At 42.7% G+C, this 15,235-nt stretch overlaps 1 protein-coding gene across 3 annotated transcripts in view; it reads left to right on the plus strand.

Moving 5' to 3' along the window:
* Positions 1–15,235, plus strand: part of phrf1 (PHD and ring finger domains 1) — a 195,397-nt gene that overhangs the window by 145,064 nt on the left and 35,098 nt on the right. For all 3 annotated transcript variants that reach the window (XM_072272921.1, XM_072272922.1, XM_072272923.1), the window contains one exon: positions 8,018–8,169. In XM_072272921.1, the coding sequence (XP_072129022.1) occupies positions 8,018–8,169 (152 nt within the window). The remainder of the gene's footprint in view (positions 1–8,017; positions 8,170–15,235) is intronic.

A 15,235-nucleotide genomic window follows, 5' to 3' on the forward strand; every position in this document is an offset into this window, starting at 1 on the left:
GGAAAACCATTGAAATGTAGTGGGGGGATTAGAATCTTTCCATTTAAATAAAATGGATCTTCGGGCTATTAATGTAACAAATGCAATTAGACGACAAGCTGAGAAGGATAAACGACTAGAGTCTATCACTGGTAGTCTAAAAATTGCAGTAATAGGATGAGGTTGTAAATCAATACGCAGAACTACTGAAATAATATCAAAAATATCTTTCCAATATTTTTCTAGAAAAGGACAAGACCAGAAAATATGTGTCAAGGAAGCTGCCTTAGAGCTACATCTATCACAAACAGGATTTATATGGCAATAAAAATGAGCTAACTTATCCTTGGACATATGAGCCCTGTGAACCATCTTAAATTGTATCAAGGCGTGTCTGACACACATTGAAGAAGTATTGACTAATTGAAGAATTTTTTCCCATTTCTCTGTAGATAAAGATATTTGAATTTCTCTTTCCCACTCATACTTAATTTTATCAGATGTACCTTGATGTATTTTCGTAATCAGATTATAAATAATTGCTATTAAACTCTTCTGATAAGGGTTTAAACCTAAATTTTTTTCTGTAACTTCAATTTGATGCGATAACGGAAAGGTAGATAAAGTAGTGTTCAAAAAGTTCCTAATCTGTAAATATCTGAAAAAATGTGATCTAGGCAAATTATATTTATTAGACAACTGTTCAAAAGACATAAAACAATCAACCATGAATAAATCACTAAAACATGTTATTCCCTTTGTTTTCCATAGAAGAAAAGCTTGATCAATTCTAGATGGTTAAAAGAAAAAATTAAGTATAATAGAACTTGACAAGATAAATTTGTTCAATCCAAAGAATTTACGAAATTGAAACCATATTCGTATTGTATGTTTAATCATTGGATTTATCATTTGTTTATTCAATTTAGTAAGTGCAAAGGGAAGAGCAGCTCCTAGAATGGAAGCCAGCGAAAAACCCTGTACAGACTCCCGCTCGAGGTTCATCCATTGTGGACATTGAGTTTCATCCAATTCTTGTGTCCAAAACATTAAATATCGAATCTAGGATTCGGCAAAGCCAAACCGCCACCTTTTTTTGATTTCTGTAAATATTTCTTACTTAACCTGGGATTTCTATTCTGCCATATGTATGAAAAAATTCTACAATCAATAATATCAAAAAAGATTTAGGGATAAAAATTGATACCGCCTGAAATAAATACAAAAATTTAGGTTAAAATAATCATCTTAATAGTATTAATTCAACCAATCAAAGATAAGGACAAAGGGAACCATTTAGTAAACAGTTGTTTAACATGATCAATTAAGGGGAAAAAAATTAACTTTTAAGTAGATCCTTGTGCTTCTTAGTAATTTTAACACCCAAATAAGTAAAATAACCAGTAACTAATTTAAATGGTGCTTGTCTATGAATTGGAACTTGCATATTTAATGGAAAAAGCACATTCTTATTAAGATTCAATTTATAACCAGAAAAACTACTAAACTGAGCAAATAGTGTAATTAATGCAGGGATGGATTTCTCTGGGTTAGAGATATATAGTAACAGGTCATCTGCATATAGTGATACTTTATGCATCCCATACAATAGATTTTAATGAGATTCCTCCACACTCTTAAACACCAGCAAGTACAGGCCCAGAGCTGCCAAGTGTTCCTCATGCATTAACCCTTTCATTCCCGGAATCATACTCAGGAACCTCCTCTGACCCTTCTCCAATGCCAGCACATCTTTTTTTAAATAAGGGCCTTAAAACTGCGTGCAATACTCAAAGTGCAGTCTGTCCAATGTTTTATAAAGCCTCAACATTACATACTTGCTCTTATACATCTAGTCCTATATCCTTGGGCTCTTTAATTGAACTTTTTTGCCTGTTGTTCATAAAAGCCTCTTATCTCACATTTAATTGACTGAAGGTTTCTCAATATTTTCTTATGTTAATACTGAACTAAAAATCATGTTCTTTGTTCCTGCCGGTACAAACAAGTTTGCTGATGCAATATTAAATTCAGAGGTTTATATGACCCCGCTGTGAAGTTTCTTTGCGGCTGGCGGGTAGTCAAAACAGCCCAAACCATCACCAGCAACAGGTTACTTGCTGTCAAGAACACGTATACAGAAATGTGCCAGAAAAGGGCCAGTAACATCATTAAAGAGTCCACGCACCCTGTTCACCCTCTCATCAGGGAGGAGGCTATGTAGCAACCGCGCTCGGACCACCAGACTCAATTTCCAAGACACTTTACACTTCTGTACTGGAAATGACATTAAACAATCTTGAATCCTCAATCTTGATCCTGTCAAGTTAAAATCTCAATTTTAATCACCCAACATTTGTATAGTCTTCATTTTACAGCACCAGAGATTGCCTGAAGAAAATTAGTCCCAATTTTGCTCTTTCTGCAGCACACACAATCTGCTACAGGAACTCAGCAGATTGAGCAGCATTAGTGAGAGGAAACCTTGCAATGATGACATGAAACATCAACAATTTTGTTCCTTCCACTGGCTTTGTTTTATGGTTTGTTATTGTCATGTAGGGAGATACAGTGAAAAGCTTATCTTGTGTACAATTAATACAGATCAGATCATTATGAAAGCCCTTTTTACCGGGCGTCTCTAGAGACACAGCTGTTGGCCTCTTGTTGACAGCCACTGGGCTCAGTGGTGAAAACCATCTTTCTCAAACTCTGTACATCTATGGTCAGTATGACTTGGGTCCCACTAAAACTGGGAAGTTGTTAAGTCTCAGCCACCCAAACCCCAATCTGTGCGAATACTGTGTAAATACTGCCCCCATGCAATTAGCCTTTGGCAAGAAATAACAGATCATACACTGCATACAATTGTAAAGAAAATATAACAAATTTCAGCTTTATCAAACAGTAGGAAAAAAGAGAGGGAGAAAAAAATAAAAGGGCCTATTACAGTTAACCCAGTCCAAATGTGCACATAAGTTGGAGCTCATCTTGAAATTGTCTTTCAATTGCATGTTGGGCCCTCAGTTTGCATGAACACCACCTTCTGAATGTCGCTGGAAATCCATCTCGAACAAATGGGCTCCCTCATGGGACTATTGTTCCTTCCACCTTGAAGCCATTCATCTGCACAAAGCACCCTGTGCACAGGGATGACATTCTCAGCCATCCTACCTCCTGTCTTCTCTCAGCTCCCAGCAGAAAGACCTTGGTCCACACCAGTGTCCGTTATATAAACAAAAACACCTCTCCACCCAGCTTTCTCGAGAACCTTCTCCCAATTCTACCATTGTTATTGGCTGATGCAACATTCCTAAGTTGAACAATATAGCCCTTTATCTTTAGCTTAAACCCAAACATGCTAAAAGCAGAACAGACTGCTCTTACAGAACTGCTAAAATGAAATATCTTACAGCATAGCAATAAAAATCTTAACCAGGGCATTACACTCCCCCTTCCCCCCACCAAAAATAGTCATGTCCTCATGACTTTGAAATTTATCAGCCCATCATTAGTAACACAGTTTTCATTGGAATTTCATAATGTCAGGACCTCCAACCCATTTGTAAATGGTAGTGATATATCTAACTAGGGGGATAGGCACAACACTCTGTTCCCCCAGTGTGTCATAGGCCAGCCTATCTGGTGGTTTCCTGACTCTTTGGACCTCTTTATTTCATCTTCTGCTCCTCCAGCTTCAACTACCCCTTGTGACCCTTCCTGTCTACCAGGGGGTGTCTCCCCCTGTCCATCACCGTGTCTGCCAGTGGCTCAGGTTCCCCTACTCCGTGACTGAACTTAACTTCTTTCAGTTTAAGTAGGTGCTGCCAAACATCTTCAACCTCTGCTGGTGCTAACCGGCAAGACCTCTCTCGGAAAGGGGTGTCCTCAGTCACTCTAATAGTATGGCAAGTACTCCTGGAGTAACCAACATCGGATTCATCAGTAGAAAACACATCTTCATGTCCCAACATCTTCTCAGTTAATGTTCTTTTCCATTCTGTCAAATTCTGGGGTTCCTGTCACTTCAGCTACTCCTCCAGGATGAAACATAACAAGTTTAGACAGGGTGTAGTTTAGCCAGTTCCCCGTTTCTGCTCATCATCCTGCTTAGGAGGAACTCGTAGCTTCTCAGAAGCAGCTCTGAACACAGGGTGGATGGACAAGGTTTTCAGAAAGTTTTGCCCATTTCTCTCCTTGCATGCTCCCATGAGCCTTCTCGCAATGGCAGTGTTTGTTCCCACAAGAATGGAAGCTCCACCCTTTGTACCCGGATCCGGGTAGACCAACACTGGTGTGTCAATAGTCTCAGTCACTCCAGCATCTGCTTCTGAAAACTCCAGCTTCAGCAACAAGTAACCATTGTATGGGTACTCTTCAGTACTGAGCCCCTGAATCTCAAAAGCACTGAGTGGCATCAATGGTAAATGCGTCAAATACCGATTGTAAAAGGATCTATAAAGCAAAGTAACTTGAGAACCTGTGTCACATACGGCTGTAGCATAAACACCTTCAATCCGTTCGGATACGACAGAGCTTGGTCCCACTAAACCTAAAGGAATAGTGTTTTGCACTTCAGTTCTTCCCTTGATACACTGATAGGAATGTATACTCTGAAATGCCAGCCCATTCCTTTACTGGGTCCCTCTGTAGTTTTTACCCCTTTTCTTCTCTATTTGATTAACCGCTGTTTTACTTTCCAAAGATTTTCCTGTCCTTCATACTCCCGCTTGAAATGTCCATCTTCTCCACAGTTGTAACAGAAAATACCGGTCACTTCTCTGGTCAAGGGACCCCGCTCGGTAGCAGCCCTTGCCTTGGTATGGCCTACCAGTGGGGCCAGCTTCCTGTCAGCCTTGTCACGCTTGGTGGCAGCACCAGCCAATATCTCTGAGGTACCTTGGCCCTCAGATCTTTCGCGACATCCTGCAAAACCCCTTTTGTGTGGCGTCAGGGGTTGCTTTAGTAACAGAGGCTGCTACCGAGGACTTTGCCCTGCTCTCCCACCGCGTTTTCCACCCCTCTAACTTCTCTGAGTAACTCGGTAAAAGATGGAGGAGGGGGCATCCTGTGGGTCATTCGAATATGTAGAGCAATCACGTCATGTGACAGCCTGCCCTTCACAGCTTGCTCCATCCTCAAACAATTTCTCTCAGACTGTTGAATGCCCCTTTTGTGGTACAAACGGAGCAGCAGCTTCTCCAGACTGAAAATGTAGGCAGATAACTTCTCTCCTTCCTCCTGAAATGTGTGCCTAAACCTCATCCTACGATCGGCTGCACTTCCAGTGGTGTTAAAGGCATCTTCCAGAGCTTTCAGATAATTAGCTGACGTGGCTAATGGATTTTCTGCCTTGAGGGACCTCACTATATCAGCCACCGGGCCCCTTAAGCTCTCTACCAGTCTCAGATTTTTCACATTATAATTCATCCAGTAACTGAGACCTCCACTCAGCCCAAGCCTCATATTCTTCATCCCGTCGGGTCTGGGCTTGACCCCAGAGAACACTCCCAGCCTACAATATCTTTGGCTCCCCGCAGATATAACTCTGCATTTGTCAACCAGTGATGTTATCGCCAAAATGAACTCAGAATTTAAATCACCAGCTGAAGGACCTTTCATATCAGACAACTCCTTCCCCTCACTTTGCAGAAAAGAGAGCAACTTGATTTTAAAGTCTCCATCCTCAGCTACGGGAAACTTGTCTCCCAATTCTTCACCCTTTGCTACACTCCTCACCTATAAAAGTCTGGACAGCCATGGTCCCGCTTTTCCAGGTGCTCCAGTCGTACCAGGCAGATCCACTCCCGTCACGCTTTTACTGGACTGGACTAACAACATCCTTACCAGCCATTTGATCAAAACACCATTCAACGAGGGTGACTTTCCCTAATACTTTAATGGTACTTAAACCCCAAATCAACAATTTATCTGGGCTGCAGTTATCCACTCCGCTAAGAACACAAGCATTAGTTACAGATAATCTCTTTGAATCGCACCAAAGTTTAATCTCTGCAGTGTCAGTAATTAATCACTTTCCCAGACACTAGTTTAAACACAGGCTTAAACACACAAACCACTTCATTGATTCTTACAGCAAATACAGAGTATTCAGGGAATCAAATCCTGGGCAATAACCCCCACAGTTAAACCCCTTTTTACCATGCGTCTAGGGTCAGTATGACTTGGGTCCCACCAAAACCGGGAAGTTGGGATGTTTCAACCATCTGAACTGTGATCTGTGCGAATACTGTATAACTACTGCCCTCATGCAATTAGCCTTCAGCAAAAAATAACAGATTGTACACTGCATACAATTGTAAAGAAAGTATATTTACAGCTTACTGCTTTATTAAGCGGTTAGTCAGAAAAAAGAAAAGCAAAGAAAAGGCACCATCACAATTAACCCATGCTAAATGTGCACATAAGTTGGATCTCATGTTGAAGTTGTCTTTAAAACACATGCTGGACTCACGGTCTGCTTGAAAGCACAAACCACCTTCCGAATGGCGCTCAAAATCCACCTTGAACAAATGGGCTTCCCCTTGAAGCCATTCATCTACACAAAGCACTACGTGCAACAGAGACTACATCCTTATCCATCTTCTCTCCTGTTTTCTCGCAGCTCCTGCCAAAAAGACCTTGACCCACACCAGTGTCCGTTACAAAAACCTCTCCGCCCAGCTTTCTCTAGAACCTTCTCCCAATTCCACCATCCTGATTGGCTGACACAACATTCCTAAATTGAACAACATAGCCCCTTATCTTTGGCTCAACCCCAAACATGCTGAAAACAGAATAGACTGTCCTTGTAGAATTGCTAAAATGAAATACCTGCAGCATAGCAGTAAAAATTTAACCAGGGCATTACAAATAAATGGTGCACTGAGGTAGAACAAGGTAAAACAATATCAGAATGCAGAATAAGTGTAACAGTTACAAGGAAAGTACAGTGCAGGCAGACAATTAGGTGCAAGGTTATTACGAGGTAGATTGTGAGGCCAAGAGTCCATCTGATCATACAAGAGGTCCATTGTCATGCTGTTCTTCCAGCAGACTGCTTCACCCAGATTCCAGCATCTACCATCTCTTGTGTCTCCATTCCTCTTTTTCAACTGAGTTCTAGTTCTTCTGTCAGTTACCTCAGATCGCTGCTAGCTACTAACTCACCAAAGATAAGATGTTTATATTTATTTACTCCACTGGAAGCTTTCACACCTCTCAAGGCTGCATGTTGTGATGGATAATGGATCATCATTAATGTGGGCTAGCACAACAGAGATATGAGGTCCGTCCCCCAGTGGCAGTGACTGGCAGTGTTAGTGACCCTTGCTGTATACTGGCAATTTTGGCATACACATAGGAGCAGAATTAAGCCACCTGGCCCATCCATTCTCTGCTATTTCAGCATGACATTCATTCTCCTCTCAAGCCCTTTCTCCTGCGTTCTCCCCCATAATCTTTGATGCTGTGACTAATCAAGTACATCCAGTGACTTGGCCTCCACAGCCGTCTGTGGCAATGAATTCCACAGATTCTCCACCCTCTGGCTAAAGAAATTCCTCCTCATCTCTGTTCTAAATGGACGTCCCTCTATTCTGAGGCTGTGCCCTCTGGTCCTAGACTACCCCGCTATAGGAAACATCCTCTCCACATCTATCTAGGCCTTTAGATATTTGATAGGTTTTAATGAGATCTTTATCCAGTGAGTACAGGCCCAGAGCCATCAAACATTCCTTACACCTCAATCCTTTAACCTCCTCTGGACCCTCCCCAACATCAGCACATCTTTTTTTACACAGAGAGACTGAAGCCTTGATTAAGGCTGTAAGAGAGAAAGCCAAGCACAGTTTGCTTGGCTCATCGTGTTAACAGGCATTGGAGATAGGATCTTGCATTCTCCTGCAAAATGGAAACAGTCACCAGTGTTCTTGAGGTGCCTGGAAGGTTTCTATAGCTCTAGACAGCAGGGCTTGCAGCAAAGTGTAATGTTGCTCCTTACAAGGAAATTTTTAACCTTGTTCTTGCTGTGTGACAGGAATGGACGACTTCCAGTTGATGGGCAGGAAGCACAACCAGAAGCCACACCGGTACCAGATGTGCTGGAAAGTATCCTCGCTGGGCAAAATGTTCTACTGATGGATAGCTCCAACATTGTGATCAACAGGGATGGATCACTAAGGGCAAAAGGTATTCATCAAACCAGAGCATATTATCTTCAGCTATGGCTACGGGGGTCAGGGGGTATGGAGGGAAGGCTGGGGCGGGGTTCTGAGTTGGATGATCAGCCATGATCATAATAAATGACGGTGCAGGCTCGAAGGGCCGAATGGCCTACTCCTGCACCTATTTTCTATGTTTCTATGTTGTATTTTTAACCTGGATTACAGGTTATGAGCTATAACGTTCAAAGTTCAAACTAAATTTATTATCAAAGTGTATATATATGTCACCATATACAACCCTGAGATTGATTTGCTTGCAGGCATTCACAGTAAATACAAAGAAACACAATAGAATCAGTGAAAACTGCACACAAAGACTAACAAGCATCTAATCTGCAAAAGACAACAAATTGTGCAAATACAAAAAAAAGTAAAATAATAATAATTAATAAATAGAACACAGAACATACAAATCTACCGCACATTACAGGCCCTTCGGCCCACAATGTTGTGCTGACTATGTAGCCTACTCTAGAGACTTCCTAGAATTACCCTACCGTGTAGCCCTCTATTTTTTAAGCTCCATGTACCTACATAAGAGTCTCTTAAAAGACCCACCACCGTTGCCAGCAGTGCATTCCATGTACCTACCACACTCTGTGTGAAAAATGTACCCTTGGCATCCCCTCTGTACCTGCCTCCAAGTACCTTAAACCTATGCCCCTTTGTATTAGCCATTTCAGGCCTGGGAAAAAGCCTCTGGCTATCCACACGATCAATGCCTCTCATCTTCTTATACACCTCTATCAGGTCATGTGTCATCCTCAGTTGCTCCAAGGAGAAAAGGCCAAGTTCACTCGGCCTATTCTCATAAGGCATGCTCCCCAATCCAGGCAACATCCTCATAAATCTCCTCTGCACTGTCTCTATAGTATCTACATCCTTGCTGCAGTGAGGTGACCAGAACTGAATGCAGTACTCCAAGTGGGGTCTGACCAAGGTCTTGCACAGCTGTAACATTACCTCACGGCTCTTGAACTCGGTTCCATGGTTGATGAAAGCCAACACACCATACGCCTTCTTAACAACACTGTCAACCTGTGCAGCAGCTCTGAGTGTCCTATGGACACAGACCCCAAGTTCTCTCTGATCCTCTACACTGCCAAGAGTCATACCATTAATACTAAATTTTGTTTTCAAATTTGACCTACCAAAATGAACCACTTCACACTTATCTGGGTTGAACTCCATCTGCCACTTCTCAGCCCAGTTCTGCATCCTATTGATGTCCCGCTGTAACCTCTGACAGCCCTCTGCACTATCCACAACACCCCCAACCTTTGTGTCTTCAGCAGACTTACTGACCCATTCTTTTACTTCTTCATCCAGGTCATTTATAAAAATCACAAAGAGGAGGGGGTCCCAGAACAGATCCCTGCAGAACACCACTGGTCACCGACTTCCGTGCACAATACGAACCATCTACAACCACTCTTTGCCTTCTGTGTGAAGCCAATTCTGGATCCATAAAGCAAGGTCTCCTTGGATCCCATGCCTTATTACTTTCTGAATGAGCCTTGCATGGGAAACTTTATCAAATGCCTCATTGAAATCAATATACACAACATTCACTGCTCTACTTTCATCAATGTGTTTTATTACATCCTCAAAGAATTCAGTCAGGCTGGTAAGGCACAATCTGCCCTTGACAAAGCTTTGCTGATTATCCCTAATCAGATTATATCTCTCCAAATATTCATAAATCCTGCCTCTCAGGATGTTTTCCAATAACTTGCCCATCACTGAAGTAGGACTCACTGGTCTACAATTTTCCTGGGTTATCTCTACTCCCTTACTTGAACAAGGGAACAACATTTACAACCCTCCGGTCCCTCTCCCATTCCTGTTGGTGAACCAAAGATCATCGCCAGAGTCTCAACAATCTCCTCCCTCACTTCCCACAGTTGCCTGGGGTATATCTTGTCCGGTCCTAGCAACTTATCTAACTTAATGCTTTTCAAAAGCTCCAGCACATCCTTTTTCTTAATGTCTATACACTCAAGCATTTCAGTCCACTGTAAGTCATCCCCACAATTGCCAAAGTCCTTTTCCCTGGTGAATACTGAAGCAGAGTATTAAGTACCTCCGCTACCTCCTCCAACTCCATGCACAGATTTCCATTATTGCAACTGATTGGTCCTCTTCTTACACCTGGTTGGTCCTATCCTCTTGCTCTTCACGTACTTGTAGACTGCCTTGGGGTTTTCTGTAATCCTGCTCACCAAGGCCTTCTCATGGCCCCTTATAGCTCTCCTAATTTCATTCTTAAGCTCCTTCCTGGCAACCTTGTAATTTTCTAGAACTCTTATTAGTACCGATTTTCTTGAAAGTTTTGTAAGCTTTTCTTTTCTTCTTAACTAGATTTTCCACATCCTTTGTACGCCATGGTTCTGCTACCCTACCATCCTTTCCCTGCCTCGGTGGAGCCTACCTATGCAGAACACCATGCAAATATTCCCTGAACATTTGCCACATTTCTGTGCACTTCCCTGACAACGTCTGCTCCCAATTTATGCTCCTGAGTTCGTGCCTAATAACATCATATAATCCCCCTACCCCAATTAAATGTTTTCCCAAATTAAATAATGCCTTGGCTTTTCTTTAATCCTGCTTGCCAAGGCCTTCTCATGGCCTCCAGATAGGTGGAGGAGCAGGTAGTGTTGAGGAAACAGAGAGCCTGCAGAGAGACTTAAATAGTTTAGTGGAATGGGTAAAGAAGTGGCAAATGAAATATAATGTTGGAAAGTGTATGGTCATGCACTTCAGTGAAGAAATAAACAGGCAGACTATTATTTAGATGGGGAGAGAATTCAAATGCAGAAATGCAAAGGGACTTGGGATTCCTTGTGCAGGATACCCTAAAGGTTAACCTCCAGGCTGAGTCAGTTTTGAAGAAGGCAAATGTAATGTTGGCACTCAATTCTAGAGGTATAGAAGATAAGAGCAGGGATGTGATGTTGAGGCTCTATAAAGCACTCGTGAGATCACACTTGGAGTATTGTGTGCAGTTTTGGGCTCCTTATTTTAGAAAGGATATACAGACATTGGAGAGGGTTCAGAGAAGATTCACAAGAATGATTTCAGGAATGAAAGGGTTACCGTATGGCAGCTCTTGGGCTGTATTCCCTGGAGTTCAGGAGAATGAGAGGGGATCTCATAGAAACATTCCGTATGTTAAAAGGCCTGAACAGATGAGATATGGCAAAGTTATTTCCCATGGTAGGGGATTCTAGGATAAGAAGGCACGACTGGATTGAAGGACGTCCATTTAGAACTGAGATGCGGAAAAATTACTTTAGTCGGGGTGGTAAATCTGTGGAATTTGTTGCCACTGGCACCTGTGGAGGCCAAGTCATTAGGTGTATTTAAGGCAGAGATAGATAGGTTCTTGATTAGCCAGGGCATCAAAGGATATGGGGTGAAAGCAGGGGAGTGGGCATGACTGGAAGAATTGGATCAGCCCATGATTGAAATGTGGAGCAGACTCAATGGGCCGAATGGCCTACTTCTGCTCCTCTGTCTTATCGTCTTATGGTCTGCTCCTATCCCTCTCCAGCACTATGGTAAAGGAGATAGAGTTGTGATCACTACCTCCAAAATGCTCTCCTACTGAGGGCACCTGATGACCAGGTTCATTTAAATGTAATAAATATTGAGAACATGAGTTATAGTCTTTGAAAGTGAGTCCATTGGTTGTGGGAACTGTTCAGTGTTGGGATGAGTGAAGTTATCCACAGTGGTTCAGGAGCCTAATGTTTGAGGGATAATAACTGTTCCTGAACCTAGTGGTATGGGACCTCAGGATTCTATACCTTCTTCCTGATGGCAGCAGTGAGAAGAGAGCATGGCCTGGATGGTGAAGGGCCTTGATAATGGATGCTGCTTTCCCGTGACAGTGCTCCGTGTAGATGTACTCAATGGTGAGGAGGGCTTTACCTGTGATGGACTGGGCTATATCTACTACTTTTGTGAAATTTTCTGTTTAAGGGCTTTGGTGTATTCATTCCAGCCTATGATGCAACCAGTCAGGATACTCTATATGACTCATCTATAGAAGTTTGTCAAAGCTTGAAATGTCATGCTGAATTTTTGCTAACTTCTAAGAAAGTTGAGGTGCTGCTGTGCCTTCATCCTAACGGTAGGTTTATTCAGAAAGTCAGAAGGCATGGGATCCGGGGAAGTTTGGCCAGGTGGATTCAGAATTGACTTGCCTGCAGAAGGCAGAGGGTTGTGGTGGAGGGAGTACATTCAGATTGGAGGGTTGTGACTAGTGGTGTCCCACAAGGATCTGTTCTGGGACCTCTACTTTTCGTGATTTTTATTAACGACCTGGATGTGGGGGTAGAAGGGTGGGTTGGCAAGTTTGCAGACGACACAAATGTTGGTGGTGTTGTAGATAGTGTAGAGGATTGTCGAAGATTGCAGGGAGACATTGATAGAATGCCGAAGTGGGCTGAGAAGTGGCAGATGGAGTTCAACCTGGAGAAGTGTGAGGTGGTACACTTTGGAAGGACAAACTCCAAGACAGAGTACAAAGTAAATGGCAGGATACTTGGTAGTGTGGAGGAGCAGAGGGATCTGGGTGTACATGTCCACAGATCCCTGAAAGTTGCCTCACAGGTGGATAGGGTAGTTAAGAAAGCTTATAGGGTGTTAGCTTTCATAAGTCGAGGGATAGAGTTTAAGAGTCGCGAGGTAATGATGCAGCTCTATAAAACTCTGGTTAGGCCACACTTGGAGTACTGTGTCCAGTTCTGGTCACCTCACTATAGGAAGGATGTGGAAGCATTGGAAAGGGTACAGAGGAGATTTACCAGGATGCTGCCTGGTTTAGAGAGTATGCATTATGATCAGAGATTAAGGGAGCTAGGGCTTTACTCTTTGGAGAGAAGGAAGATGAGAGGAGACATGATAGAGGTATACAAGAGATTAAGAGGAATAGATAGAGTGGATAGCCAGCACCTCTTTGCCAGGGCACCACTACTCAATACAAGAGGACATGGCTTTAAGGTAAGGGGTGGGAAGTTCAAGGGGGATATTAGAGGAAGGTTTTTTACTCAGAGAGTGGTTGGTGCGTGGAATGCACTGCCTGAGTCAGTGGTGGAGGTAGATACACTCGTGAAGTTTAAGAGACTACTAGACAGGTATATGGAGGAATTTAAGGTGGGGGGTTATATGGGAGGCAGGGTTTGAGGGTCGGCACAACAATGTAGGCCGAAGGGCCTGTACTGTGCTGTACTGTGCTACTCTATATTCTATGTTCTAAAGGCACTTTGGTGCTGGACCCAGGACACATTCTCTGAAGTGAGAACACTGAGGAACTGAAAGTTGATATGGGGTGGGGGGTGGGGGGGAGAGGCTTGTTTCCTCTAGAGTTTCCGAGGCTGAGGGACGGCCTCATTGAAGGGCATAAAAACTAGGAGAGATGTAGATTGGGCAGACAGCCAGATTCAATTTCCCAGGGTTTGTTTCTTTGTTATGTACAGTGTTGAATGACGGGCGATCATGAGCTTTTAATGACCATGATTGTTCTTGGCAAATTTTTCTGCGGAAGTGGTTTGCCATTGCCTGCTTGTGGCTTTACAAGATAGGTGACCCTAGTTATCGTCAATACTCCTCAGGGATTGTCTGTCTGGTGTCAATGGTTGCATAACCAGGATTTGTGATGTGCCCCAGTTACTCGTACAACCATCCACTAGCTTCTGCCATGGCTTCACATGACCCTGACTGGAGGGACAAACAACTGCTACGCCTTGCCCAAGGGGGACCTGCTGACTAGCAGAGGGAAGCAGTGCCTTACACCTCCACCACGCCACCCATTTTCCCAGGATAAACTTGTCAAGTATAAGAAGGCATAGCTTCAGGGTGAGGGGAGGAAAGTTCAAAGAGGATGTGCAGAATAATTTTTTTTTACACAGGGAGTAGTAAGCGCCCAGAACGTGCTGCTAGGGTAAGAGTGGAAGAAAATATGATAGTGCCGCTCAAGAAGTTTATAGATGCGCTTAAAATTCACATCCAAATTGTAAATATATCACAAGTAAAAAGGATTTCAATTACTGATCTCTGTGGTCCATCACTAGTCACAGACATCTAATCACTGTGGTGCACAGAAAGGCTCTCAAAACTGCCCAATATATCACCGGCTTCAGCTTACCCACCATTGAGGACACATATATACAGTAAGGGCCAGTAACATCACGAAGGATCCCCACCCACCCCATTCATGGACTGTTTGTCCCATTCCCATTATTATTATATATTGCAATGTAATGCCACCAATAAAAACAAACTTCATGACATATAACAGTGATATTAAACCTGATTCTGATTCTAATCAACACCTCCACCCACTAACCCAACCCTCTACACCCCCAACCCACCACTACTATATCATATTTCCTGTCAGTCTCCTTATGTACAGACACTCCTGTGCCTAGTGTCATTTTATGGACATACAAGCAATCTACGTATGTAAGCAGTCTTATGTATTTATATTTATTGTGTTTTAATATTATTGTGTTCTTTATCTTATTATGTTTGTTTTGTGCTGCATCGGATCTGGAGTAACAACTATTTTGTTCTCCTTTACACTTGTGTACAGGAAATGACATTAAACAATTCTGAAAAGCATCCTTTCGCTACTGCCCTCTGCCTCATATCTTAAGCCAATTTTACAATAAATTAGACAAGGGTCAGCTACCATGTAGGTCCTTGTCTAATGCCTTACTGCTCCATAGACAACATCTACCTCTCTGTCTTCACTGTCTTTAGTTATCTCCTCCAAAACATCTTTAATCAAATTAAAGTGACAGGATTTCCCCCACACAAAGCCATGCTGATTCTCCATGCCCACCCTGCATTTTTCCAAATGCACGTAAATTGTATCCCTCTGGATTTTCTCCAATAATTTCTCTACCTCTTACATAAGGCTCACTGGCCTTAAGTAATCTAATTTGTGTATGATACCCTACTTTAATAGGGAACAGCATTTGCTATCCCCTAGTCTCTGACACTTCAACTTGTGACTAACA

Source organism: Mobula birostris, chromosome 11, assembly GCF_030028105.1.
Source record: "Mobula birostris isolate sMobBir1 chromosome 11, sMobBir1.hap1, whole genome shotgun sequence".
Lineage (NCBI taxonomy): Eukaryota > Metazoa > Chordata > Chondrichthyes > Myliobatiformes > Myliobatidae > Mobula > Mobula birostris.